Genomic DNA, 25739 nt, shown 5'->3' on the forward strand with positions numbered 1-25739 from the left:
TTTTGTGGGCAGAGATCAACAATGGAGAAAGGCTTTCGCATATAATTTTGCACCTGCTTTTTAGAAACACAGCTATTCCCGGAAACAAGTGAACACACATTTAAGGTTCTTTTCAACCCAGCAATTGCGCGGGTCTGTTATACAGGCGGGCGCTGTCACCTGAGGTTTCCCGTTTCAGTGGTTCCCCGGGGCCGCAGTGTGTCATTAGCCGTCCCCTCGCCCCTGAGAAGCTTGGAAACCCTGGCATTTCACAGCCAGAGTCCAGCCCAGTCTTCGGCAGAATTGAAAGAGGCCACTTACGATTTCGTACCCAGTCATTACCGGACACCTCCCCTCCGTCAGCAAAGCACACCCGGGCCAGGCGGAGTTCGAGGGCAACATTTCTCTTTATTTTAGAAACAATCTTGACCGCACATACGAAAACACCACTTAGCAGTAGGTGGGAAAAAGTCACATAAAAAACACCCCCGAGCCCCCACCCCCTGGAACCCGATGCCGCATCTCCCACTGAGGTAAAGGCTATGCCACTGCCCCACGGCTTAGAAAACAACAAAAACCACCACAAAGGGGCACAAAACATCCCCACAGCGCCCCCCCCCCCCCCGCCCACGCTGGGGGAGTGGGGGAGCCGGGCCCTGGAGCTCAGTCGGACTTCTCCTTCTCCTTCATGTGCAAGAAGACCACGCTGAAGACGAAGAGGCCGGCCATCATGGAGAAGGCGCTGGCGTAGTAGGGGTAGGCCGAGGGGATGAAGCGCTCGTACTGCGTGTGCTGCAGCGGCCTCACCGACACCTGCCGCGGGACGGAAGGGACAGGCCGGCCACTCAGCAGCCCGGGCGCGGCACACGCCGGCTGGGGACGGGCTGGGACCCCGCTTACCTGAGTGGAAGAGTACAGGTGTGTGTAGCCCAGCCGGTTGTAGTCCACCTTGAACTGGAACACACCGTACACGTCCGGCAACTTGAACTGGACACTGTACTTGCCACCTGGGGAACACGGACACAGGTGACCAACCGGGAGGGGTTTCCCGTGGCCTTCTGAGAGCGAGCTAGAGGTGGGACCGTCCTCCTGCAGCTCCCCTGCGGGAGGCGCTTTTACCTTTCCTCTTGAGGAAGGTCCTCACGAAAGGGTCGATGCGGACAAACTCCAGCTGAATGTCGTCCCCATCAAAGGGGACCCACTTGCCGTCAGAGAGCTGCTCGATCACGATGCTGTACTCCTGGGACGGAAGGCCAGTTAGCTGGGGGGGGCACCGGGGCACAGGCACCCTCAGAGCTGCGCCGCACCCTCGCTCACGAACCCGGCAGGCACCCCCAGGACTTGGGAGAGCCGGGGCGGCGACTGAGGGCCCACGCTGCAGGCTCGCCCCTCTGGCTCGCAGCCACACCTCCTCCCAGGCGGCGGAGTCGGCACCCACACTGGCACCCACACCGCTCTCCGCCCCTGGACCCCGCTGGGCACTCTCGGGCACCCGGCGTCCACCTCCACTGCGCTTCGCCTTTCCCCACGTCTCTGCCTGACAGATGCACCCCCAAACCCGACTCCAAGGCCATTTCTTTTGTGACCCCCACTCCCAGCAGAGTGAGTCAGCGGAGCCCCTCGCACTTCTGCGCCCCCACAGCAGAACCACGCCTGCCCACAAGGTCTGCATCAGGACGTGGGCTTCTCTGCGCCTAGCCTGACGCTGTCCAGCGCAGAGGCTCACGTACTCCTCCTTACCCAGGCCCCCGAGGCCCAACCCAGGAGTGTTCCACGAGTGCTCTCGCGCTAGGGCCCGCCCCGCAAGCTCTTACCACGAGGTCGGTGACAGTGTAGGCATTGGGCGGGGCTGTCTCGCCCACCCGATGGTGCGACACGGGCCCCACGCGGAGGACACCTTCCTCTTTGAACACCCATCGGGAGAGCGCCACGGCGAGCTCGTAGTTGCCTGTCTGGGAGTACCTGCAGGAGAGGAAACGGGAGAGGCTGGAGCACCCGAACCACCCTGTTTCCGGCGGGAACACAGAAAATGAGAGGCCGTGCGGTGGTGTCGCTCTGGGTGCCACCGGTTCAGTGAGTGCTCAAGTTCCGAGGCGTCTCCAGAGAAGCCACTGCTGGAAAAGTCTGCAGTGCCAACCCCAGCCACGTGGCCACAACACCAAGTCCTCAAATAACTTTAAAGCACCTGAAGATCTCAGCTTCTGACACTTTCAGCCAAAAGCCTTCTTCCTCCGTCCCAAGTCCTCCCTTCTGCACAGACCCACCGCCCGGCCGCAGGGCCCCGAGTCCCCGGCCCTACCTCTGGGAGCCGGGCGCGGCCTTCTGCACGGCTGAGTTGAAGAAGGCGTCGCTGAAGAAGTCCAGGGAACCGCTGAAGATGACCCGGGCGTTGTTCCTGGCCTGGAGCCCGGCGATCAGGAGGGTGTTCTTCCCCACGGCGTGGGGGTACTGGGGACAACATGAGGCCATCGTCCCAGAGAGCCGGGGCCAAGGACAAGCCTCGGGCCTCCAGGGCACCAGGGCACAAGGGCAGCCGGCGAGACCTGAACAACCTAGGCCCCGCCTGAGGCCGGAACCCGAGACACCCCCCTGCACCCACACCCCACCCCACCCCTTCCCGTCCCAGCTCAGCAGCCCCGGCGAAGCGTCTGTTCCTGCTTAGTTCTCAGCTTCAAACACAGAGGCGCTTTGCCAGGGGCCCAGGAGCTGGAGCCTCAAGGCTGCGAAGGCCGCTCACCTGGGTGATGGGCTTGTCTGGGAAGAAGGAGTATGAGGTGGAGGAGCCCGTCAGGATGTCCAGCACCAAGGGGTTGTCGGGGTCAGCCACCATCCTGCAGGAGGAACGAGAACCACCCGACTGAGCCCACGGGACCTGGGCCCCCAAGGGCCACCTCTTTGCCAGAACGAATACTACTTTCTTCAGAGCCGAACACTTAGCTCTCCTCTCGCTGTAACTATGAAGCCTGACTCGTTGTGTCATGAATTAACCTCATCCACACCCTCTGCAGGGAGGAATGTCCCCACATAGCCACCAATCTGGCTGGTCCCCTGACAAACAGGGTGACCGCCTCCTCCCCCAGGCCTCCGCCGGCCTGTCCCTGCTCACTCACCCAACACCCCGGAACAGGACGGGGTTCAGAGACGACTTCCCAACTATGGTCAGGGCCTTGAGCAGGTTCTCGGTGTCGGCCACGATGAGCGTGTGCTGCAAGGGCGCAGGGAAGGGCGGCAGGGGTCAGGTCAAGGTGCCCCCGGTCCGGCGGTCCCTCCCAATGGCCTCGGGCTTCCAGGCTGAGCTTTGCTAGGAGGGACTGAAACCTGGACAGCGACAGGCCTGGTTACCTGGCCGGGGTCTGAGATGTCATAGTTGTGATGGTCAATGACAGCCGTTTTCTCCTCGTCGAACTCGATGCCACACTCACTGCCCAGCTCTCGGAGAGGGTCGCCTGCATGGGCCCAGGAGATGCCTGGCTGAGCCCTCGTGGGCGGGCCCCGGGCCAAGCCACGTCACTTGTCCCGGCACCCCCACGACTCCCTGTCCCGGTCCCCCCCAGAGCCCCGCAGCGTCGCCAGGCCGGGCTCAGCCGCGGCTGGGCCACTGGACAACCGCATGGTACAGGACATCAGCTCTAAACTGGAACTGCTGGACAAGCAGCACCGGCCTTCTCCCGCCACAAGTGCTCAGGGGCCTGGGTTCTGCGCGAACACCCTTCGGAGCAGAGTGGCATCTCGGCGCACTCAACCTGGGTGGTCCCTCTCTTCCTTACCACCTCACCAAGGACCCCACCCAATGCAGTTTTGTTAAGAAGAAGATGAAACCAGGTTGGCCAGGGGCTGCTCGTGGTTGGAGCTCGGTGACAAGTACACGGGGCCCATTCTCTTCCTGCTGCTAAGTATCTTTGATGTTTTCCAACAGGAAAGAAAACGAAAATCTGCCCAATGCTTTGGGCTCCACCGACTAGCCTCCCCCTACTTATCTCCTTCTTTTAAGGAAAAAGCCACCAAAACAAATAAAAATAAAACAAAGGGGTAAAAAAACCCCAAAGAAAAACAGGGTTCCCACCCCGTAAAAGGACCCGCATCTCATTGGCGCTGGGGACAGGAGGGAGGGAGGGACGGGACGGCTCTGCAGTGGCTCACTCACACCCAGTGATGGCCAAGGTGGCCGCTTCCTGGAGGAGGGGCGAGAAGCACGGGTACCTCTGGGTTCAGACTTACCAATGTCTGAGCTGGCAGCTACCAGGACACTGCCTCCACCGTCAATAAAGGTGCTGATGGTCTCCACGTTGATGTTGCCTCCAAAATCTGAAAGGGGCCCAGACTCAGCGACCCAGAAGGCTGCTCTCACCGCTCCTCCCACACTTGGGCAGCAGCGGGGCGGCGGGCAGGCCACCAGCCACCGTCGGTGACGGGACAGCGCCCTCTGGCGGCCCAAAGGAGAGGAATGTTTATGATGTGCACGCCCGGATAGAGGGCAAGCCTCCCGTTTCCCACGGTGATGATCCAAAAATAATGGCTCGAATTCACGAACTTTGAGAAGTATAAACCAAATAGTCACACGCCCGATTTCAGCTGTCAAGTTATTTACACACTTCAAGTCACATATAGCGTATTTGTTTAGAAATGCTGCATTTTCCCACTTGCATCTCAAAACAGCTTCACTCAAGCTCACCGCCTGCCCCTTCCGAGCCACTCGGAGGCTCGCCCGGCAGTTCCCAGGAGCCCATCGGCCTCACGTCCAAGGCGCCGGGAAGAGCCCTTGTGAATCGAGGCCGACGCTGCCTGTCACCGAGACCGGGCTCATCTGCCCGACACATGTGGGGCGTTTTCCTGCGATCCCACACACTTACATCCACAGTCGCTGTAACAGAACCACTTCTCATGCCATTCGTTTTTAAAGACTTTATTTATTTATTTTTAGAGAGGGGGAGGGAGGGAGAAAGAGAGGGAGGGAAACTGAGGTGCAAGAGAAACACCGATGGGTTGCCTGCTGCATGCCCCCAACAGGGGCCCTGGCCCGCAACCCAGACGTGTGCCCTGACTGGGAATCGAACCAGCGACCCTTCACCCCACGGAACCCACTGAGCCATGCTGGTCAGGGCTCTACTGATTTTTTTCAGTGATCACCAAAATTTCCAACACTGGTAATTGTGAGATCATACCCCCTTTTGGTCAATTTGGTCAGGTGACTACCATAAGCACCCAAAACTAGCTGTAAAAATCTGAATGTGAGAATGGCCCTCTCTTCTGAGGTAATTTTCACAAAACAAACGAAAGCATCTATGCTTGGGGACCCAGCCCCTCACCCCACATCTACAAAGCCGTCTGTCCCCTCTCCTACAGAGGCTAGGCAGAGTCTTAGGCAAGTCAAAATCAGCTTCTTGGTATAGCACGGTGGTCCCTTAGGCACAATGTCTGAAGACACTGCTGGCTGTCACAAGGGATGCAACTACTGCCATCTCGTGGGGGAGAGGCCCAGGATGCTGCTGAGCATCCCACAGTACACAGGACGGCACAACCAACAATTATATAGCCCCAAATGTCAAGAGTATGCCCTGACTGCTGTGGCTCAGTGGACTGAGTGATGGCCTGTGAACCAAGTGGTCACCGGTTCGATTCCCAGGCAGAGCACATGCCTGGGTTGTGGGCCAGGTCCCCAGTGAGGGGCACACAAGAGGCAACCACACACTGATGTTTCTCTTTCTCCCTCCTTGCCCTCTGAAAGTTAGTAAAATCTTTTTTAAAAAAAATCAAGAGTGCCACTGTTGAAATGAAGACACCTGAGCTTAAACCTATGCAATCCCATCACCTTCCCAGGCCCATTCCCCGCCTATAAAAGGGGCTCCAGAGTTTCCAGGTGGAAAGGACGTGCTATGGATCCTGCGTCGGGAGCCATTACTTTACTGAGTACAACTTGGGAGCTTCTTGATCCCACAGAGGCCACGAAACCCACTGGCCCCAGTGAAGGAAGCCGGCTGGTGTTCTCACTCCTGTGCGGGCTCCCAGGGGTCCCTGCACCACAGAAGGGCCCTTGGAGTGGGGCCCAGTCCCTGACCCTGCCCATGACCCCCTCCAGCAGAGACAGGCCTTCTCCCTAGGAGCACATGAAGGAACTGTGGCAGCATCTCCCAAGTGTGCGACCCACTCCGCCAGGGGCAGATGAGGTCACGATGTGACGTGGGGCAGGGCTTTAAGTAACGCTGAATCTCAGAGAGAGAGAGCTCCTCCGTCATCAGAGAGAAAGTCTCAGTGTGATACTTGCCTGGACACTCCCCTCGCTCTGGCTGATCTCCTCTCGTAAGAGGAAGCTGGGCTCCAAGCCTCCCGCAGGGCCAGAGTCTGGCCGAAACTGGGTGCTGTGCTGGCTCTACTTACAGCCGCCTCCCGCCGCGAGCAAGGGACGACGCTGCCTTCCCCTTCCCGTGGTGAGGCTGGGGTCGTTACTGCCTTCCTTTTCAGTGTTGCTTTAGTTTTTAAAAAGCAGGTCAACTTGAAGAGGAACACTAACTCCTAGCCCAGGCGATGTGCAACAGGCCACAAATCATGACGTCGGCACAGAAAGTCAGAGAACATCTGTGGAAAGCACTGTGGTCTCAGGCTCTCTGACAGGTGCCCCCCACCTGTCTTCTCATCCTCCTCCCCTCCTTCTCAGTGACGCTCCCCACCTTCCACCCCCTAGCACGACTCGGAGGGTTTGTCTGCTCAGGGTCTGGCAACTCATTCCGAGACCCTGTCCTTATCTCGTCACAGGCAGACTGGAGGAACCCCAGCACGGGCTCGCTGTCACCACTCAGAACCTGTTTCAGAGTCCCAGCAGCAGGAATTTGGCAAACGTCAGTTAACCTGTGGAAGGCTCCTTTCACCTGCCCAGCAACTTGATGACTTTAACTTATACAACCTGGGGTCTCTTCCACTACACTTGCTTCCAAAAGCCAATTCCACAGGCACATTTTGGGGGGGGGGGGACCTGGGGGTAACATCGTAAGTGATGGGAGTCCCTGGAAAATACTTCAGGGACCTGGCTGAGCCCGACTGCACACGAACTACAGAAAATACAGCAGCTGCCCCTGGTGTGCAAGACGGCCTAAGCTTCATCGGCTGACAGCAGGGACAGCAGTCCTGTCTTACCTCGACAGGGACAACCCGAGTCCTCTGAGAAAAAGATAAGCTGAGGCCACTAAAGAGGAGAAGGACTAGGACACTCGCCAAGAAGCACAGCAGAGAGAAATGGCCCAAGGAGCTGGGGGTACTTAGTCTGGAGAAGAAACAGCTGAACAGGCTACGATTACGTGAAGGCTCTGCCTGTAAGCACAGTGAGCACGAGACTTACTCTCCAAGGCCGTGCGGAGTAACAGGAACCCCCGTCTCCTCCCCCTCTCCCCAGACAAAGTAGGAAATAGGAGACAAACTCCACTTTAACACACGAACTTCGTAACAGAGTTGTCCAGTGGCGGAGTGTACCGCCTCATGAGATACTAAGCTCTCTGTCACAGGGAGTTGGATAATCTAGTAGAGATATTCATTCTGTTCAACAATTCCCCAGTCCTCCGGTGGATTCCAGATGGATCCATGCAGCCTCAAACAGGGGGCAGGCTACATCGTCACCAAGGTTGTTTTCAGTTTGCGAACTAGGAATCCACCTGAATTCTCTTTTTTTAACTCCACTTATTTATTTTTAGAGAGAAGGAAAAGGAGGGAGAAAGAGAGAGAGAAACAGTGATTGGTTGCCTCTAGCATGCCCCCGACTGGAGACCTGGCCCACAGTCCAGGGATGTGCCCTGACTTGGGAATTGAACCACCAACCTTTCTGTCCTCAGGCTGGTGCTCAATCCACTGAGCCACAGCAGCCAGGGCTCCACCTGCATTCTTAAGGTCAACGGCTACACACCTCTTTACAACACACTGTATTAACAGCATGCCACTTCCTCTTTCCACACAGGCCAGCCCACCTAGGAGTTCTCCATCTTTCCTATCAGTTACTTTACAGAAAAATTCTCTTCTCAGATTAGCAGGGCCCCAGGCTCTGTGGTCTGTGGCAACACTTGACCCTACTATCCTCAGCTGTGTCTTTTAGGAAGGAGATGTGCCTTGCTGAGCCCAGGTTCCTGTCACTGGCAGCAGCTGCAGCCATCCCATGACCCAGAACATCCCCAGGGTCCAGAAGAAAGTGACAGATCAGTCCCGAACCTCCAATCCCCGTTCTGGGGAAGACGCGCAGACCTTACCTTCTACCGAGGGGGAGAAGATGATGAGATTGTCATAGAGAAACTCCCCGTACTTAATAAGGGACAGGCTGGGGTCATCCGCGGTCTTGAATGTGAGTTCAAAGCCCCGATCTGGACAAGGAGAAAACGGAACTGAGGCAGACGGGACGCAAAGGGAAAACGCCGTTGCAGAGATCACGACCACCTCCCGTCACCCCCAAGAGACAGGCCAGACCTGGGCAGCCCGCTCGTGGACCTTTCAAACCCCGGACTCTCATCTGCCGCCCCCTCGGACTCCTGACTCACCCTTCAGACTCCGAAAAAAAAGCGAATGCGTCTCCCGCAGGTTGAGGTTGTCCAGCAGCACTAAAGTGCGGGGACCGCTGGCGTCGACCGGGAGAAGCGAGTGCAGCAGCAGCAGTTGCGGCAGCAGCAGCTGCAGCCACAAAACGGACCGAGCACGGGTCGTGACACCAGGCTTCATCTTTCTACTCCTGCAAAAGAGCCCAAGCACCTGGGCACCGGAAGTACCCCGTGTAAGGTTGCCCAATTGCTGCTCAGGGTTGTGGAGTTCCACCCGGAAGTGATCTGGGTACGCCGGTGCGGGGCGCCGGTTGCCCCCGCTCGGACAGTAGAACCCAGGGGCACTACCGGAAGTGCCTCTGTAGCAGGCAGAGCCTCTAAATTGTATTGGCTGAAGTGAGGCGCGGCTCCGCCCCCCCAGGGGAAACGGCTCAATCCTAGAGAGACAGCTCTGCAGGCGCGGCCAATCAACAGAGATCTCCATCGGTGCGGTTGCGCCGCGCTTGGCTGTACTATTGCGTCCCAGTCGGGAGCTGGAGTGGCCGTGGCTGCCTGGCATCAGCTCTTCGGTCCTCAGTGGTCAAGGACAAACTCGGGACTAGGAAGCAGGCCCCATGTCCACCACCTCCAGAGAGGAAGGGGCTGGAAAAATAAGATCAGGGGCATTTTATCTCCTGCGGCTTCCCGGCCCAGGGGCCTTGGCACGAGCCTATGCTGTCCTACCTGGTGAAAAGGCCGTGGACTAGCCTAGCGATTAGAGAGCTCTAACTGGGTTCATTCCCAAGCTCCGCCTGCCACTAGCCCTTTTACCCACGGGTTTTACTTCTTTCCAGGCCACTGTCCTAGGCTGAAAATAAAAATAGCCAGAAGCAGCTCTCCTACTCATCCGTGTGCGTTTGGAACAGCCCTGGGCTCTGAGGCAGACCGGAACAGGTTTTAAAGCGCTAGTGCAGGGCTAGGCCGAGCAACCACTCAGTAATGCAGGCTCCCACCCCTTCTAAATTGATCCAGGGTCGGGGCTCACCTCAGACCTGCCTCAGTCGCATCACAGTCTTAAGTTAAAGCCACCACAAGAAACTACAACTTGCCCTCTAATGCAGACCCGAGGCTGCCAAACTGTTGCTTAGGAGTCTGCAGCAGTTCAGGGACACCCAAACGCTTTCCCTGTCAGGTCCTCCCCTACACTCATCTCTGCAGCCTCATTCTCCTCTTAGTCCCTGCTCAGGACTCACCTGGAATAGGGCTCCTCCAGCTTCAGCACGTCCTCAGCTTCCCCACCTCCTGTCATTTGCTCATGTAGCTCCCTCTACCGGGAGCCCCCTCACCATACTCCTGTCTTGCACTTCCCGGGACATTCTCTCCATCCCTTATGGGAGCCCCACCCCGCACCATGCTGCTCCCTTCACCAAGGGTGTTTTGTTTCCCCTGAAGCCCGACCCCGCTTCCTCGTACTCAAACTGCACGGACTGCAGCCTGCCTCGGGTTAGGCTCATCTCCGTAATTACCTAAGCACCCGCCACGCTGCCCCAGATTCTCCAGGATGTGAGCCCCTCGGCCCAGGCTTGTTGCATATACTACAGTAATTAAATACAGAGGAGAAGGAATGATGGGCTGACACAGAGCACCTGCTATGCCCCTGAACTTTAGACACTAACTCATTTTAACCTCACATGAACTCTGTGGGGTGGGTGTTACCCCGTTTCACAGATGAGGCTTAGAGTGAAATGAGACTTAGCACCCAAGGCCAAACCTCTTCCCTCAGCGTGTGAGCCCCTCCCACGGGGCTGGTCTGGGCTACCAGGGGCAAGGGGAAGGGTGCATCCTAGGTTGTTGGGGTGGCCATGTGAGGGTTCATTTCGGCCATGTGAGGACACCCAGTTCCGGCACAGCCCCAGAGGGCTGACAGAACCTGGGCCTTCTCGGGGCCTCAGCAAGACATGACCTGTTTTCCGTAGCAAAGGCTCTGCTTCCCTGGGTCACGGGTCCTCTGAGAATCTAATGACAGCTCAGATGCTCTCCCCAGGAAAAGGCACTTGTACGCACAGCTGCAGGGAGCAGCAGAACGTTCGGAGCCTGTTTGTCTCAAAGGCCTCAGATACTTAAGAACCTTATTCCAGAAAGAGCTTCCCTTTGGAGGCCAGGCAGGGAGGGGCCCCAGTGACACTGTCGGAGAATCAGGGAAGGGGAGCTGGTAGGTAAAAGACAGTTTATTGGGGCAGCTGAAGGTGAAGTGGCCTCCTTGAGCCACAGACCAGCCAGGAGTGGGCAGCTGGGGAGCGGCTGCTTCAGGCCCCGGGCACCCGTCCTGCACGGCAGCCCCCAGGAAGTGGGCCACGTGGACGGAGGCACCAGTTTCAGTCACCGGCAAGTCAAGCTGGATCCACTTGGAAGTCGCTGCCCACTCTGTCGGGGCTGCTGGCTCGGGCCTCGAGGCAGAGCTGAGACTCCCGGGCCCACCGAGGCGCCAAGCAGCACAGGTGGGCGCGAACGGCAGGCTCCGGCAGGTGAGCAGACGGAAATACTGATGTGGCATTGAGGGCTGGAGTGGGCCTTTCTGAGGACGGTCCAGCCTCCAAGGGGCTCCCGCCCCAGGCAGAAGTGGGCTCTCGGGGAACAGGGAAAGGAAGTTGTCTTCCCAGGACAAGAGCCCCCTCCAGTGCCCTGGTCGCTGCGGGCAGGTGGGAGGAGGCCCCGCTGGGGCTGCCCTGCAGGGCCTGGCAGTCTTACAGAAGCCCGGACCCAGGGCAGCAAGCAGCCAGCCGTGCTCACAGGGGCTCACTGCCAAAGCTGCTCTTGCTTTTCTTACGCTTGGCTTTGGTGAAGGGGATGTCGAGGGACTCCAGGCGGAAGGGCCGGGGCTGGGGCATTTCGGGGGCCTGGGCGGGTGGGATGGCAGAGCTGTTGTTGAGCGGGGAGCTGAGGCCCGGCGGCGAGCTGTGACGTGCTGTGGAGAAGAGGCCAGAGGGCCCTGGTAACCGGAGTGCAGGGTATGGAGAGCTGGCGCTGCCTGTAGGTGGAGAGCCGGGCCCAGCCCCCACCCAGCCAGAGGCCTTGGTCGTACAGCAGCCAGGACCTCAAGCTCTAAGCCTCCTCTCTGGGTGAGGCCTCAGGCCCAGCACTATGCTGCGTCCAAAGGGTCTGGGCGGGGTGCAGCCTGGGATCTCAAGCCAGACAAGCCGGGGCTCAAAGCCCAGGCCCACCACTTCCTAGAAGTACAGCCTCACTTGCATCTAAGCATTCTGACTAATGTAACCCCTCGGTGGTCCAGGTTAAGAATATTTTTTTTTCAGGAACAAGTTTTCCCTTTCTACAAAGTCAAGCTATCAAAAGCAGCTGGTCAGAGCTTTGGACCAGCCCGAGACATTCCTTAGGGCCCCCCTGAGCCCCGTCAGAGACGCCTGGCTGAGGTCTCCGAGGCTCGGTCCCCTCGTCTGCGGCGTGGGCACAAGGCCAGGTTCTCAGCTGCTGTTAGTTTACTTCCTGTCCGACTTTTCCCTCCTTATCCCTCAACTCCACCCACTCCGTCTCTTCGATAGCCTCAGGGTAGAACTGAGATGCACTTTTCGCCCATGTTTCGCTGGAAGCTCTGTGGTCTTTCCGTTTTAAAGACAGAAGAACGAAGTGATTTTCAGTTCTTGCTTTTGACAGTGTTTTGCTCTGTGGCCCTGTCTGCCCCTTGTTGGCTCCGCAGGGGAAAGCCACGACGATCCTGGCCGGAAGCCGTGCACCCCCGCGGCAGGGCCCTGAGCAGGGCGCTGGGGCCTGGCGTGTGTGGGGGCAGTGGATGAATCAAACAGTACGTCTCCCCCAGGAGACAAGGGGATAGAGCAGAGGGGAGCCTGTGTGTTGAGCAGCTACTATGTGCCAGGCTCCGGGCTGGGCCGTTTTCCCATTTCGGTTCACCTGACCCTGAGAGGCAGATGCATCCCCCTCATGTAATAGCTGAGGAAACGGAGGCTCTTCGTGGGAGAGAGAACGGGCTTTCTAACCCAGGCTGTCTGACCCCAAACCCACCTCATCACCCCCCTCCCAGCAGGCAGTGGGCCTGGACAGTTCTCGGGGAGGCAGAAGAGGGCAAGAGGAGGGCAGGGCACTCACTGAGGCTCTTCATGGGGTCCGTGCTGAGGATCTGGCTGGCCCGCTTGGGCCGGAAGTAGTTACTGGCAATGTTTTCACTGTCGCTCCGACTGAGCATCACCTTGTAGCGGTCTTCTTCCTGCTGAGATTCCAAGTCCTCCGGGGTAAGGGCCCTTATTTGTGCAATTCGTATGTGCCACCCGCCCCCCGCAGCCAGGGCTCAGCAGCCTCTGCGTTCCTGGTAGGAGGGGGCTTCCCTGAGCCTCACCGCCTGCTCTGCTGTGCCCTGCCACAGGCCTGGACCCCCAGGTGGGCTCGGGCAGATCAGGGCAGGGCGGTCCCTGTCTCCAACCAAGTCTGCACGGCCCATGCCCCTTCCCTGAGACTGAGAAGTGCCTCTTTCCGTCCTGCAAAACTCAAACCAGGGCATGCTTCCAGCTCCACTAGGGGCAAGGACAACTCGACACGCCCAAACCCACCCGGACATATTCACAGGATAGGTGACACTGTTCTCAGCTTGTGGGCATGGGTATGATCATTGGAACTGGGGTCTCGGTTTTTACTGCCAAGAACTATTCTTTTGCACCACTATCTCTGACTGGCTTTCTTCACCTCGAATTCCTTCCTTCAGGGAACTGTCCTTTTCCCACTTGACACTGTCCTGGCAGGGTGATCACTTACAGTGCCCCAATACCACCCCCCACCTGCCTGCCCACTCCCTAGCCACACTGCCGGACACGTGACCCAGCCTGGACCAGTCACAGAGCTACATCTCCTGGACATAGTCATTGGTCCGAGAAGAGGCCCATGACCCGGACAGAACAGGTCAGAACCGCTTCCCACAAGCGGTTGAGGATGCTCTAAGACCCTTCCTGTTGGATCACTAATTGCCGGCAGCCATCTTTCCTGCCTCTCTCACGTGGAGAAAGCCTGCCTGAGTCCGGAGCTAGATATTAGGGGAAGCAGAACCCTGACTGTGTGAGCCCCTAGATCCAGCCATGCCTGAAACTGGTGTAAATTCCCTACTTTGCTTATGATTGTTTGCTTTGGGTAACTATCACTGGGAAATGTGGTCCCAGGTTAAAAATGGTTTTTTCAGGAACAACTTTCCCCTTTTTTTTTTTTTATACTAAGTTAAGCTATCAAAAGCAGCCAATCCAAGCTTTAGACCAGCCTGAGACATTCCCTGCAGCCACCCTGAGCCCCACCAGAGACACTGGGCTGGAATCCGTTAACCTGTGCATGGCCTTGCCAGCAAAGGCGTGTTCCGAGTGGGTTTCCGAAATATCTCTAATGGTTGCAGGCGGGGGTCAGCAAACTACTGTCCCTGGGCCAGACCTGCCCCACAGACTGCTCCCCTACAGTTTTACTGGGACCCAGCCACGCCCACTCATTTACATATCACGGGGGGCTCTTTGGCGCTCCAGTGGCAGAGTGGAGCGGTTGTGACAGGGACCTGCGGCCCACAAGGGTTGAAATGTTACTGCCTGGTCCTTCACAGCAAAGGCTGCTGACCTCTGCCGTAAGGACATGCATTCCTGTCGTAACACAAAATGTGGGGGTATGAAAGTGACGTCAGAACCCCAATTACTGTGTATGGACCCTTGAGGGGCCCTTTTGGGGCAGGGATGCCGGCCGGGCCCAGGGAACCACGTGTACTGCTGGGCCTCCGGGATTAAAGCCGAAGCTTCTGTCTTTCGCCGGCTGACCTGACCCATCTACTTCCGCTCTGGCCTTTGTCCACAAGGGGCTTTGAATGAAAGGCCGGAGGCAGCTGAGGGCCTCGGTGCCCACAGAGTTATACAGAAAGGACCCAGGCTCGGCCTCTTGCTTTATTCCAGCTCCCCTGGGGCCCGGCCCCATCCCCCCACCCTGCACCTGTCCAGGTCCCAGAGGCCTCACCGAGCCGGGCTCGCCGCTGTTGTCTGCTGCAGAGGTTTTGCGGACCGGTTTGTTGGGTGGGCCTGTTGAAACTGTTAGGAGACAACAAAAACTGAAGTCACTGCTGCTCGGTTCAAGGGCCGGAGGGACAAGGTGGGCCGCAGCGCTCGCCCCAGACGGGGTGGGGGTCAGGCCTGGCTCAGGCTTGGAGCCAAAGCGGGGACACTTCCCCGCCCGAGCAAAGGGACGGCTTTGGGGGACACAACGGGAGGGCTCAGACGCCCAAGAAGCCGTTCCCCTGCTTGGGGCAGGGCAGCAGGTGGGCGGGGGCAGGAGGAAGGCTGCCACCGCTGGGAGTCTCAGCAGTGATGGTGGCAGGGGCCAAAACATCAGAGACGCGGGACCTGGACAAACACGCTGACCAGGGGGAGAACGGGTGGGGGCCCTGGCGGGGGGGGGGGCACATAGCTGCCCTCTGCCCTCCAAATGGGCAGAGCCCTCGAGGTGGCTGCAGAAACAGCCACTGTGAGTCTGACCTCACTCTGAGACTCAGTGGAGGTAGAGGGGCCTTCAAGATCCCTTTGTCCAACCCTTTCCTTGGGAAGATCAGAGGACCAAGGCCCAGAGAGGCACAGTGACCGTCACAAGATCCCACAGGAGATCGGTGGCAAAAGCAGAAGTTCAACCAGGCCTGAAACCGACCGGCTCGTTTCCATCCCCGGCCCAGCACCTCTCTGGGGATGGTGCCTGGGGGTGAGGCACTCACATGCCTGCGATTCCATTTCCTCGCAGGTAAAACAGGTGTGACGGTCCCACCCTTCAGGGGACGGTTACGGGGGAAATGACAGAGATGGTTGTGATGGTGATTAAACGTTCCAGGCACGTGAGACATGGCACGCCCAGCTCTGAGGGGTTTACGTGTATTAACACCCTTAATGGCATTAACCACTTTAAGCCACCCAGCAATCTTTAAAGAAGGTGCTGTCATTAATGCCCATTTCACAGAGAGGACACTGAGTCCCCAGGAGGTCACAGAGGGAGTGGTGGAGCCACAATTCCAGCCCACGTCTGTCTGACTCAGAACACGCCGCTCTCTCAGGTGCCCGTGTTTGGGAACCTCGGGGTCACGTGTCCCCTTCCCCCGCAGCCAGCAGGGCGAGGCCCACGGCTCCCGGTCGGTCTGCAGAGTGGCCGAGTGGGAAGGAGGTGGGGGAGGGCCAAGGGCCCAGCCGGGCTCCTGACCTACTGGGAGGCTGGTTTTCACGAGCACGGGCTCGGGGAGCTTCCAGAAGCCGCTGTCCTCGTCCCAGCAGGCCTCGCGCCTAATCTTCTCCAGATTGCTGTAGTTGCAGTCCCGGCGGATCAGCGGCTGCACCTGCTCCAGGAGCTGCTGGAACAGCAGGAAGTCGCGCTCCTGCCGGCGGATGGTGGCCAAGTAATCGATCTTCTCCAGCTCGAACTCCGACTGCAGGTCTTTGATCTCCACCTCCGCCGCCCGAAGCTGCAGACACGGCGTGACAAGCCGTGAGCGGGAAACACACTGAGACAGTTCTCCATCCATCCGCCTGCCCTCCCTCCCACTAACTGCCCGTCCAGCCGGCTGTTCACCATCTGCTCGCCGATCCACTGCTCCATCCATTCTCATCTCCCCATCTCCCCACCATCCTTCCATCTGTCCGTCCACCTCCCGCAGCACACCATCCTTCCACCCACCCCCTCACTCGCCCCCCTCGCCACCCAGCACTTAAACGAGCACCTGCTGTGTCCCCGGCCTTGCAGACATCAGGAAAAGAAGTTCATCGTCAACCCCCGCTGCCGGCCCTCGGTCACTACCCCCCACACTCATACGTTTTATTCAGGAGCCTGTCGGCAAGCTCCGCACATCGCGACAGTCACCGTGGTGCTCACGGATCTCAGAATTGTACACGTTCTCTTGCTACGGGGAGCAGCAGGCAAAAACTGTCAGACTCAGCCATCCCTGTCTTCCCGGGGCCGCGATGTGACCGCCATTGGACCAGAGTCAGACCCACCTCGACCTGTCCATAGTCTCTGGGTCATTGTGACCTCCTGCCCCGGCCTGCCACACCGGCCCTCCACTCCCTCCCAAGCACAAGTGACTCGAAACTCCAACCACAACCATAAGACTCACTGGTGCACAACCTCCTTCCTCACACACCAGGTAAAGAAGGAGGTTTTAAATTTATGGGGATGAAACTCACATGTAACTTGCCCTGGCCAGTGTGGCTCAGTGGGTTGGGGCATTGTCCCATAAACCAGAGAGTCATGGGTTCAATTCCCAGTCAGGGCACATGCCTGGGTTGAGGGTTCCATCCCAGCAGGGTACATATAGGAGGCAGCCAATCAATGTTTCTCTCCCTCTCTCCCTCCCTCCCTTCCCCTGTCTAAAAATCAATAAGCCTGTCCTCAGATGAGGATAAAAAAGTCGCATGTAAGCAACAGAGAACAGAGGCCACCAGGTAGGACACAGGGAGGGGCAGGTCACGAGGGCTTCAACTCGGGGAGTAAGGCTCCGTTTCTCAAGCTGGGGAGTAGACACACGGTGTTCACGGTAATGATCTTTACACATGTTTGTGCACCTGGATCATTTTCAGGGATTTTTACAACAGCTTCACTGAGATGTAATTCACACGTCTTACACTCACCTAGAGTGTGCAGTTCGGTGGATTTTAGAATATTCAGACACGTGCAACCACTATCCCCATTCTAGAACATTCCACCACCCCAAAGAGACCCCATACTCATTCATCATTCCCCGTTTCTCCCCGACCCCGGCCCTAGGAACCACCAACCCACTCTCCGTCTGTGGATCCGGACACTTCACATCAGTGGAATCGGACACTTTGTGGCCTTCGTGCCTGGCTTCTTCCACTGAACACGGTGTTGCCCAGGCCCACTCGTGCTACACTGTGTGTGTCAGCAGTTCGTTCTTTTTACTGCCAAATAACGCCCCTGGGGCGACTATGCCCCATTTTTACATCCATGGCCATTTCCACTTCAGGCTGTGATGAATAGCGCTGCTGTGAACGTTGGTGTTCGTGTGGGCGCATTTCCACTTCTCTGGAGTGCAACCGCTGGGTCGTGCGGACACATCACGTTCAGCCCACGGAGGGCCTGCCGCACGGGTTCCCACAGCGACCGCACCAGGTCTCGTTCCCACCAGCAGCGCCCCTCTGGGGGGCTGCTTCTCCACGTCCCCTCAGCGTGTGTCCTCCTCTGACTGTGTCTGTTACAGCGGCCCAGGGGGCGTGAGACGCTGTATCATTGGGTTTTCCATTCTAAATGGTGATGCTGAGCATGGTTTCATACAGTCCCCGGCCATTTGTGTATCTTCCTTGGAGAAACCTGCTCAGGAACTCTGCCCGATTTTAAGTTGGACTATTTATCTTTTTATTCTGGATTTTCACTTCCACTCCATCGGTCTGCGTGTCTATCTGTCTGTACGCCGGTGCCACCGCCGTGACTGCTCCCACTCTGTGGTGAGTCTTGAAGTGGGGACGTGTGAGTTCTTCAGCTTTGCTCTTTTCGAGATGGTTTTGTCTAGTTTGAGCCCCTGGAATTTCCCATTGAACTTGAGGATCGCTTTATCCATTTCTGCGAAGAAGCCAGCTGGGACTTTGCTACTGACGGCCTTGAATGTGTGGGTGACTTTGAAGATGGTGGGAAATGGGACACTAACTGAACTCAGGACAGAATTTCTTAAAAAAACGTAAAAGTATAAACCAAATTATGAGATATCCAAGGAAGAAAGGATTTGACTGAAAAACATAATAAGGGATACTACGAAAATAGCCAAGAAAATGTAAAACTAAAGAGGTGTAAAGAGGGAAAGAGCCTCATGTTCAGGCTTCGGCATGATCCTCTGGCTGCCAGGGTTGCGTGGGGACAAGTGGGGGAAAGCCAGCGGTGGCCAAGGGGAACAGCATGAGGCCCGGGCTGGCAGAGGGCGCCCCAAAGAGGTGACAGTGACTGCCCGGGAGGCTGGACCGCACTCTCTGTTCCTGCCTCACTCCCTGCGCTTGGCCGGCTGCCGCCTTTGTTCCAGGGATCATGCGCCCCGTTCCCAGCCTGGCCCCCGTCTGGGCCCAAATGCACTTCCTTTGTCCTGCTTGCTCTCTCTCTCATCATTCAGGTCCCCCCTGAGAAGTCACTGCCTCCCTGACCACTCCCCTGTCCCCCCATATAAAGAGCCCCCCCAGAACTTCTGGGGCTCTGTTAAATGCTCAGTTCCATCACCCAGGTGCTGGTTTCACGGTGCATCCACTGTGCGGAAATGAGTGCAGTCGTACATTTGGGATCCGGGCATCTGTACGTCAATAACAGTGGACAGAGAAAGCCGCCTCCCTCCCTGGTGTCCGTTCACAGTGCTGCCCCCCGGACACCCCCTCGCCTGTTTCTCTGTTGTGTGATTTCTTACACACGTGCACGCGCACACACACACACACTCCCACTAGAAAGCAAGCTCCAGGACGGCAGAGGCACACCCGTCACGGTGACTGTCTCCACACCGGGGCATGGCGCACAGTGGGCACACAACAGGTGCTTGTGCAAAGAACGCACAAACGCCCACCTGGGGCCGTGGGGAGGGGCGGGCAGGGGGCGGTGGGAGCCTGAAGCCGGGGCCTCACCTTCCTCTGCACCTTCTCCAGCAGCTTGCTCTTGGCCCTGACTTCCTCCTGGATGGAGTCGTACACGTTGAGCAGCACCCACTCGCCGCTGTCCTCGTCCGAGTTCTGCAGGGCCGCCACCAGCTGCTTCCTGCGCTCGTCCGCGTAGCGTTTCCGGCGCTTGTGCTTCTCCTTCAGGTCCTTGTTCTTGGCCTGCTCCCCGCCGACCACCTGCTGCTCCAACAGCTGCAGACTGCCAGCAGGGAGGGGGAGCCAACATGGCAACATCTGCCGGTCACTGAGCACCTGCCACACCGGCCGTCAGCACGGCCACGTGGCGTCCTTCCGACGCCTGACTTCCCAGGGGCGGAAACCGAGGCTCAGAGAGGCGACGCCGCTGGTGCAGGGTCAGAACCAAGGTTCCTACTGGATCACCTAACTCGGCCACGGCAGGGGCGGTGCCCGACAGAAAGGATGAGAATCGCCCTGCGGACCCTGAGGTAACCCACCGCCCCCCTGCCCGCCAGTCTGATGGTCAACAGCAGCCCCCAGGCTCCTGGCTGTCTGCCCAGGCAACCTGCGCGGTTAGAACAAACCCTGGCTGTGCGAATGCTCCACACATTCAGTGCACTCGAGGGCATTACGCTAAGCAAAGTCAATCAGACAGAGAAAGACAAACACCCTGCTCTCTGCTCTCACTCACATGTGGAATCTGAAAAGCAAAACCAACCAACCAACCAACCAACCAAGCTCACAGACACACAGAACAGATCAGGGGTTGCCAAAGGGTGGGGGTGTGGGGTTGGTGAAATGGCTGAAAGTGGTCAAAAGGCACCAGCTTCTGGTTGTAAGTACTAGGGATGTGTTGTACAGCATACAGCCTATAGTTAAAAATACTGCATTGCGTCCTGGCTGGGCAGCTCAGTTGGTTAGAGCACCGTTCTGATACACCAAGGCTGTGGGTTCGATTCCCACTCAGGGCACACACAAGAAACAAGTGAATGCATCAGTAATTGGAACAACAAATCAATGTTTCTCTCTCTCTTCCCTTCTCTCTCTCTAAAAAAAAAAAACCAAACTATATTGTATATTTGAAAGTTGTTAAGAAAATAAATTTTAAAAGTCCTCATCAGAAGATAAAAATGTTTTGTAACAATACATGACGATGGCTGTTAACTAGACTTACGGTGGTGATTGTTTCGCAAATATGGAATCATTACATGTTATACCTGAACTAATGTTATATGGCCATTACACCTTAATTTTTTAAATGCAAAAAAAAAATACATTCAGTGCATGATGTTTAATCAGGCAGGGACATGTATAATACATTAAAAAATACTTATATCTGAAATATTAAAAAATATTTAGAGTTTTTCGCTTCATAGGTACAAGCTTTAAATAACCACCCAGGACTTCCAGTCAACATGGAGGCATAGTTAAAACACTTTGCCTCCTCGTACAGTTACAGATAAAATTACAGCTAGACCTCAACACAATACCCAGAACTGTCAAAAAATTGAGCTGTATGGAAGTCCAACAACCAAGGATTTAAAGCAGCCACATTCATCCAGATGGGCAGGAGGGGCAGAGACAGGCAGAGAGGCGAGGAGACCCAGTGTGGCACAGAGAGGCGGCAGCAGCTATAGAACAGGGGGTCCCACATTCACGGGTGATGGATAAAAATCAGGAGGAATACTTGGAAGTCATTTATCCCAGCCCCAGGCCAGACCGGATAGCCTGGGGTTTCAGCACCAGGAAGATAAATCCCCATAAATTCTGGCTATAAAAACCAGTGGGGGCTGGGGCTGCAAAAGAAACTGCCAGATATTCAGGAGACTCTGCTTGAAAGGTCCAGGCTTAGAACTTATGCAGTCCCTCCCCGTCTGGGATTCAGCAGCAGGGCAACAGCTAGGAGGGCACCAGTCACATGTGGGGAGTAAGTGAGGTGACTGGAAACGGGGCAAGTGCTGGGCAAACCTCCAGAAGCCAGGCAGCAGCACTGTCCCTTCTCCGAGCCCTCCCCTGGCCCATGCAGCCACAAAGCAGTGAAGTGGGTTGCTCCACCTTATGCTATTACCTAAGGCCCGCCCCACACAATTTACAGGTGCCTTTTCCATAATAGGCCACACTAGTAAGACACAGAGTCAAACCAGCTCTACCCAATACACGGAAACAAACACAGAGAGGCTGCCAAATTGAGGAAACAAAGAGATATGGCCCAAATGAAAGGACAGAACAAAACCCCAGGAAAACTAAACAAAGTGGAGATAACCAACCTATCACATGAAGAGCTCAAAACACTGGTGATCAGGATGCTCACAGAACTCCTTGAGTATGGCAAAAACATAAAGACAGAAATGAAGGTTACACTCAGTGAAATGAAGAAAAATCTACAGGGAACCAACAGTGAAGGGGAGGAAGTTGGGATTCAGATCAGTGATTTGGAACATAAGGAAGAAACAAGCATTCAACCAGAACAGCAAGAAGAAAAAACAATCCAAAAAAGACAAGGATACTAAAAGGAGCCTCTGGGACGTCTCCAAATGTACCAACATCCGAATCATAGGGATATGCCAGGAGAAGTGGAAGAGCAAAAAAAACTGAAAACTTATTGGAAAAATAATGAAAGAAAACACCCCTAATTTGGTGAAGGAAATAGACATACAACTCCAGGAAGCACAGAGAGTCCCAAACAAGTTGGACCCAAACAGGACCACACTGAGACACATCATAATTATAATGCCAAAGCTTAAAGATAAAGAGAGAATCTTAAAAGCAGCAAGAGAAAAGGAGACAGTTACTTACACAAAGGAGTTCCCATAAGACTGTCAGCTGATTTCTCAAAAGAAACTTTGCAGGCAAGAAGGGGCTGACAAGAAGTATTCAAAGTGATGAAAAGCAGGGACCTACAGCTAAGATGGCTCTACCCAGCAAAGCTGTCATTTGGAATGGAAGGGCAGATAAAGTGCTTTCCAGACAAGGTAAAGCTAAAGGAGTTCATCACCACCAAGCCATTATCACATGAAATGTTAAAGGGACTTATTTAAGAAAAAGATCAAAACAATGAACATTACAATGGCAACAAATTCACAACTATCAACAACTGAATCTAAAAAACAAAGTAAGCAAACACCCAGAACAGGTACAGACTTGTAGACATGGAGATCACATGGAGGTTAACAGCAGGGAAGAGGACGGGGCGGGGGAAGGGGGAAAGGCACAGGGAATAAGAAGCGTAAATGGTAGGCACAAAACAGACAAGAGGAGATTAAGAACAGTTTGAGAAATGGAGAAGCCAAAGAACTTATATGCACGACCCACGGACATGAACTAAGGGGAGGGACTGCTGGAGGGAAGGGGGGTACAGGGCACAGGGCGGCCAAGGGGGAAATATTGGCACAACTGTCATAGCATAATCAATAAAATATATTAAAAATAAATAAATAAGTAACCTCCCAGAAAGGCTCCTCCCAGTTCCTTGCTCCCAGAAGGGAACTCCTCAATGTCCAGGGAAACATTGTGAACATGTTTTAGATGCTGCCGAGCTCCCCAGGGACACAGGGGCTAACGACTAAAGCATGACAGGGACTCCCTACAGGGCACAGGGACTCACCGCAGGGCACGGGCCTGCTCACGGGAAAGGAGGGAACCGGGTGGACCCAGCAGCGGGGCTCAGACTCGGCTGCAGGCTCAGTGCTGAGCTGGGCGGACGCCAGGGCCGACGGGAGCCATGTCTGAGTCACTGCTCTGCCTAAAACCGGTCCTTGTAGGGTCCCTCTCAGGACGAAGCCCCAGCCCAGGGGGGCACACAGGGCCTCCGTGTTCCCCTCCCCCTGACCCCCACCACTCCTCACTCACTGGCTTTAACTTGCCGCTCGCCACTCTACCAACAGCCTGGCTGTCTCCTCCCCTGCACCCTGCGCCACCTTGGCTGTGCCCTGCATCTCAAATGCCACCCCTGAGGCCTCTGTCGTGCAAGCCTTATTCAGGGGTCCCCTCTCCTGGGCAGCCTTCCCTGACCGCACTCCAGACCTCAGCGTGACAACTACTACCATGTGAGCTCGACCCTGGGCCACCACCTCTGCAGCCACTGTCGCATTTGACCCTCACAACAAGCTTCTCACGGGAACGCGCACCATCGTTGTAGGTGAGAAGCTAAGGTACAGAGGTTGGACGCCGGCCCCCGTGGAGAAGCAGGTGGCGGTGGAGGCGGCTGGGAACCCAGGCAGCTGACTGCACAGCCCGTCCCCGCGGGCTGCTGCAGACCTCGGCCTTGCGTACCTGCCTTGCCCTGGCCATGAGCCCCTTGAAGGACAAGGTGGCATCTCCCTCATCCTTGCGTCCCAGTGTCCAACACATGGTAGTTGCTCAGTTGATGTATGAGCTACGGACTGTGGGCTGGGAGGAGTCTGGGCCCCTGGCCGTGGGGCTGACATGACTGTCACTCACGGAGGCGAGAACCAAGGCCCAGAAATGTTGAGTGACTTGCACGAGGCTGCACAGCCAGTGAGGAAAGCCCGGTCCCCCAGCAGGTCCTGAGGGGGGGAGGTTCGGAGGTGGCCTGTCCCCAGTGGGAGCAAGTTTCCCATCAGGGGTGGCACTGGAGGCTTAGCCGGGGCCTTGGGAAGGTCCGTCGTCACCCTGCCCGGGGATTCCTGAACCCTAAAGGCCAGGCACTGCGAAAGGCAGGGGCACCAGTCCTTGACTTTTTCCCAGAGCAGGCGCCTGATGGGACGGGGTGGCCCCTGGGCAGCTTCCAGAGCAGGGCCCCGCCTGCCCGGCTGACCCCAACACCCTCCCGCCCCACTGCTCCCAGAGAGAGGCTCAGGGCCCGCCAGGAGGGAGGGCCAGGTGAGGCCTCCATGGGGGGCCGGGAAGAATCAATAGGCACCCCCACTCCCAGGGCACCCCCACTCCCAGGGCACAGCCCCTTCCTACCATGCCGCCAAGGGCTCCCGCCAGCCCCGAGCTGTGGCACCTACCGGGCGAGCACCTGCTGCTGGTCCACGACGGGCGCCAGGTCATCGGTGAGCACTGCCGCCTCCACGCCCACACTGTCCCTTCTCGAGCTCGTCACGGTTGGAAGGGGCTGCGCCTCGGCCTCGGCCTCCATGCCAGGACCTGCGGCCGGTGCCACCTCTTTGGCGGCTTCTGGGCCCAGGTCAACCTCCTGAGCACAAAGAGAAACCCAGATGGAGGTGGGGATGGAGGTGGGGAGGCCGGCCCTTGGCATCGGCTCACAGTGGCCTCAGTCCCGCAGGGGGGACATTACAGCCCTCACACCCGGATGGCTCACCTCTGGCTCAGGGATGCCAGTTTTACAAAAAAACGCCCCCGGTTCGAGTTCCAGCTGCCACCACACCCACCCCACCCTCCGGGCGGTCTCCCGGTTTCCTATCCCACCCGCACCGCACCGGCCAGGCCTCAGGAGGCAGCCAGGCCCATTTTCTTTAGTACAAAAGGATCACACCCTTTCCTGATTAGAGCCCCTCACGATTCCCACTGCATGCACAATAAGATCCAGTTTCTTCCACTGCCTGCTGCACCCCCAGGCCTGCTCCCTGCCCCCCCCCCCCCACCAGCACCTGCCCACCCTGCTGCTTCCGGGGCCTCGTTTTCTGTTGCCCAGAAAGCTAAGACCTTTCCGAGCCACAGGACTTCGGCACCGGCTCCTCTCCCCGGCCCCTTCCCCCTCCTTGGGTCCCGTCTCAATGTCACCTAGTGGCCAGGGCTCCCCTGGCCACCCCATCTGCCATCTACTGAGATCTCGGCCGTGTGCCCGCTCCTACCCAGTGATCGGGTCCAGAGGTGGGCAGGTAGGTTTCGCTCTCCAAGAACGTAAGTAGATTTAGAGCCTTCCTCTCGTTCCCCGTGGCCTGTTGCACTCTCTTAAGCAGGGAAGGGTGGGGTCTGAGAACAGCCATGTTCCAAACGCCCCCCTGGCCCCCCCCCCATGGGGTCCCTGAAGTGACCCGGGGCCCCCAGCCACTGCCTGCAGCCCTACCCCCGCACACACCGGCATCTGACAAGGGGGCCGAGGCAGAGGGAAGTCTGAAAACCACTGCGGAACAGCGGCCTCTCGTTGACATTGATAATGAGAGGCCCAACACTCCTCGGGCGTGTTTCCTGCTTTGCCCGGGACGTCCCCGAGGAGCTGGGGGAGGGCTGTCCCTGTTACGGATGAGGAAACTGAGGCCCGGGGAGGGAGGAGTACGTGAGTGGTCACAGGAAGGGCCGGGCCCCTGGCAGCCCCCCTGTCGCACAGAGGGCCAGCCCAGGGATACTCACAGTCCCAGGCAGGAGGTCGCCCTCTGCCTCAGCTTCACACCTGAGGTCACTGGGCTCCGGGACATCTGTGAGGGAGGGGCACTTGCAGGAGAACAGGGTGGGGGATGGGGAGAAAGAGGGACTGTTGGGCCAGAATCAGCCTCTGCTCCCCCGCCCCAGCCTCCTCTCCAGCTCCCCAGCCCCACAGCCTCCTCCTGCCTGTCACTGTGGGGAGAGGGGCGGGAAGGGTGATGAGATGAAGGGAGAGAAGAGGGAACAGAGGGAACAGGTGAGGGGAGGGACAGGGCATGTTCTGAGCACCTGCATCGCCTCATGTGAAGCACCCATCAGCCCCACTTTACATATGAGGAAACCGAGGCCCAGAAAGTGACTGCCAACG

General features: G+C 57.1%; 2 protein-coding genes across 6 annotated transcripts in view; both read right to left on the bottom strand.

Moving 5' to 3' along the window:
- Window positions 1-367: 367 nt before the first annotated feature.
- On the bottom strand, window positions 368-8778 carry DDOST (dolichyl-diphosphooligosaccharide--protein glycosyltransferase non-catalytic subunit). Its single transcript, XM_028513560.2, has 11 exons — window positions 8490-8778; window positions 8205-8315; window positions 4198-4284; window positions 3322-3425; window positions 3090-3184; window positions 2717-2810; window positions 2279-2427; window positions 1794-1941; window positions 1099-1219; window positions 880-986; window positions 368-792 (listed from the first exon to the last, which is right to left on the bottom strand). The coding sequence occupies exons 1-11, from the start codon at window positions 8665-8667 to the stop codon at window positions 643-645; spliced, it is 1344 nt and encodes a 447-aa protein (XP_028369361.1). The 5' UTR covers window positions 8668-8778; the 3' UTR covers window positions 368-642.
- Window positions 8779-10677: 1899 nt separating this feature from the next.
- KIF17 (kinesin family member 17) overlaps window positions 10678-25739 on the bottom strand; it is a 40767-nt gene continuing 25705 nt past the window's right edge. For 2 of the 5 annotated variants that reach the window (XM_028512389.2, XM_036025433.1), the window contains exons 9-16: window positions 25361-25441; window positions 24862-24960; window positions 24055-24242; window positions 19091-19322; window positions 15687-15945; window positions 14466-14536; window positions 12585-12705; window positions 10678-11430 (exon numbers count right to left, since the gene is read on the bottom strand). In XM_028512389.2, coding sequence (XP_028368190.1) covers window positions 11252-11430; window positions 12585-12705; window positions 14466-14536; window positions 15687-15945; window positions 19091-19322; window positions 24055-24242; window positions 24862-24960; window positions 25361-25441 — 1230 coding nt within the window. In that variant the 3' untranslated portion in view covers window positions 10678-11251. The remainder of the gene's footprint in view (window positions 11431-12584; window positions 12706-14465; window positions 14537-15686; window positions 15946-19090; window positions 19323-24054; window positions 24243-24861; window positions 24961-25360; window positions 25442-25739) is intronic. The other 3 variants (XM_036025429.1, XM_036025432.1, XM_036025430.1) reach the window with 3 other exon arrangements.

Source organism: Phyllostomus discolor, chromosome 5 (genome assembly GCF_004126475.2).
Source record: "Phyllostomus discolor isolate MPI-MPIP mPhyDis1 chromosome 5, mPhyDis1.pri.v3, whole genome shotgun sequence".
Taxonomy (NCBI): Eukaryota; Metazoa; Chordata; class Mammalia; order Chiroptera; family Phyllostomidae; genus Phyllostomus; species Phyllostomus discolor.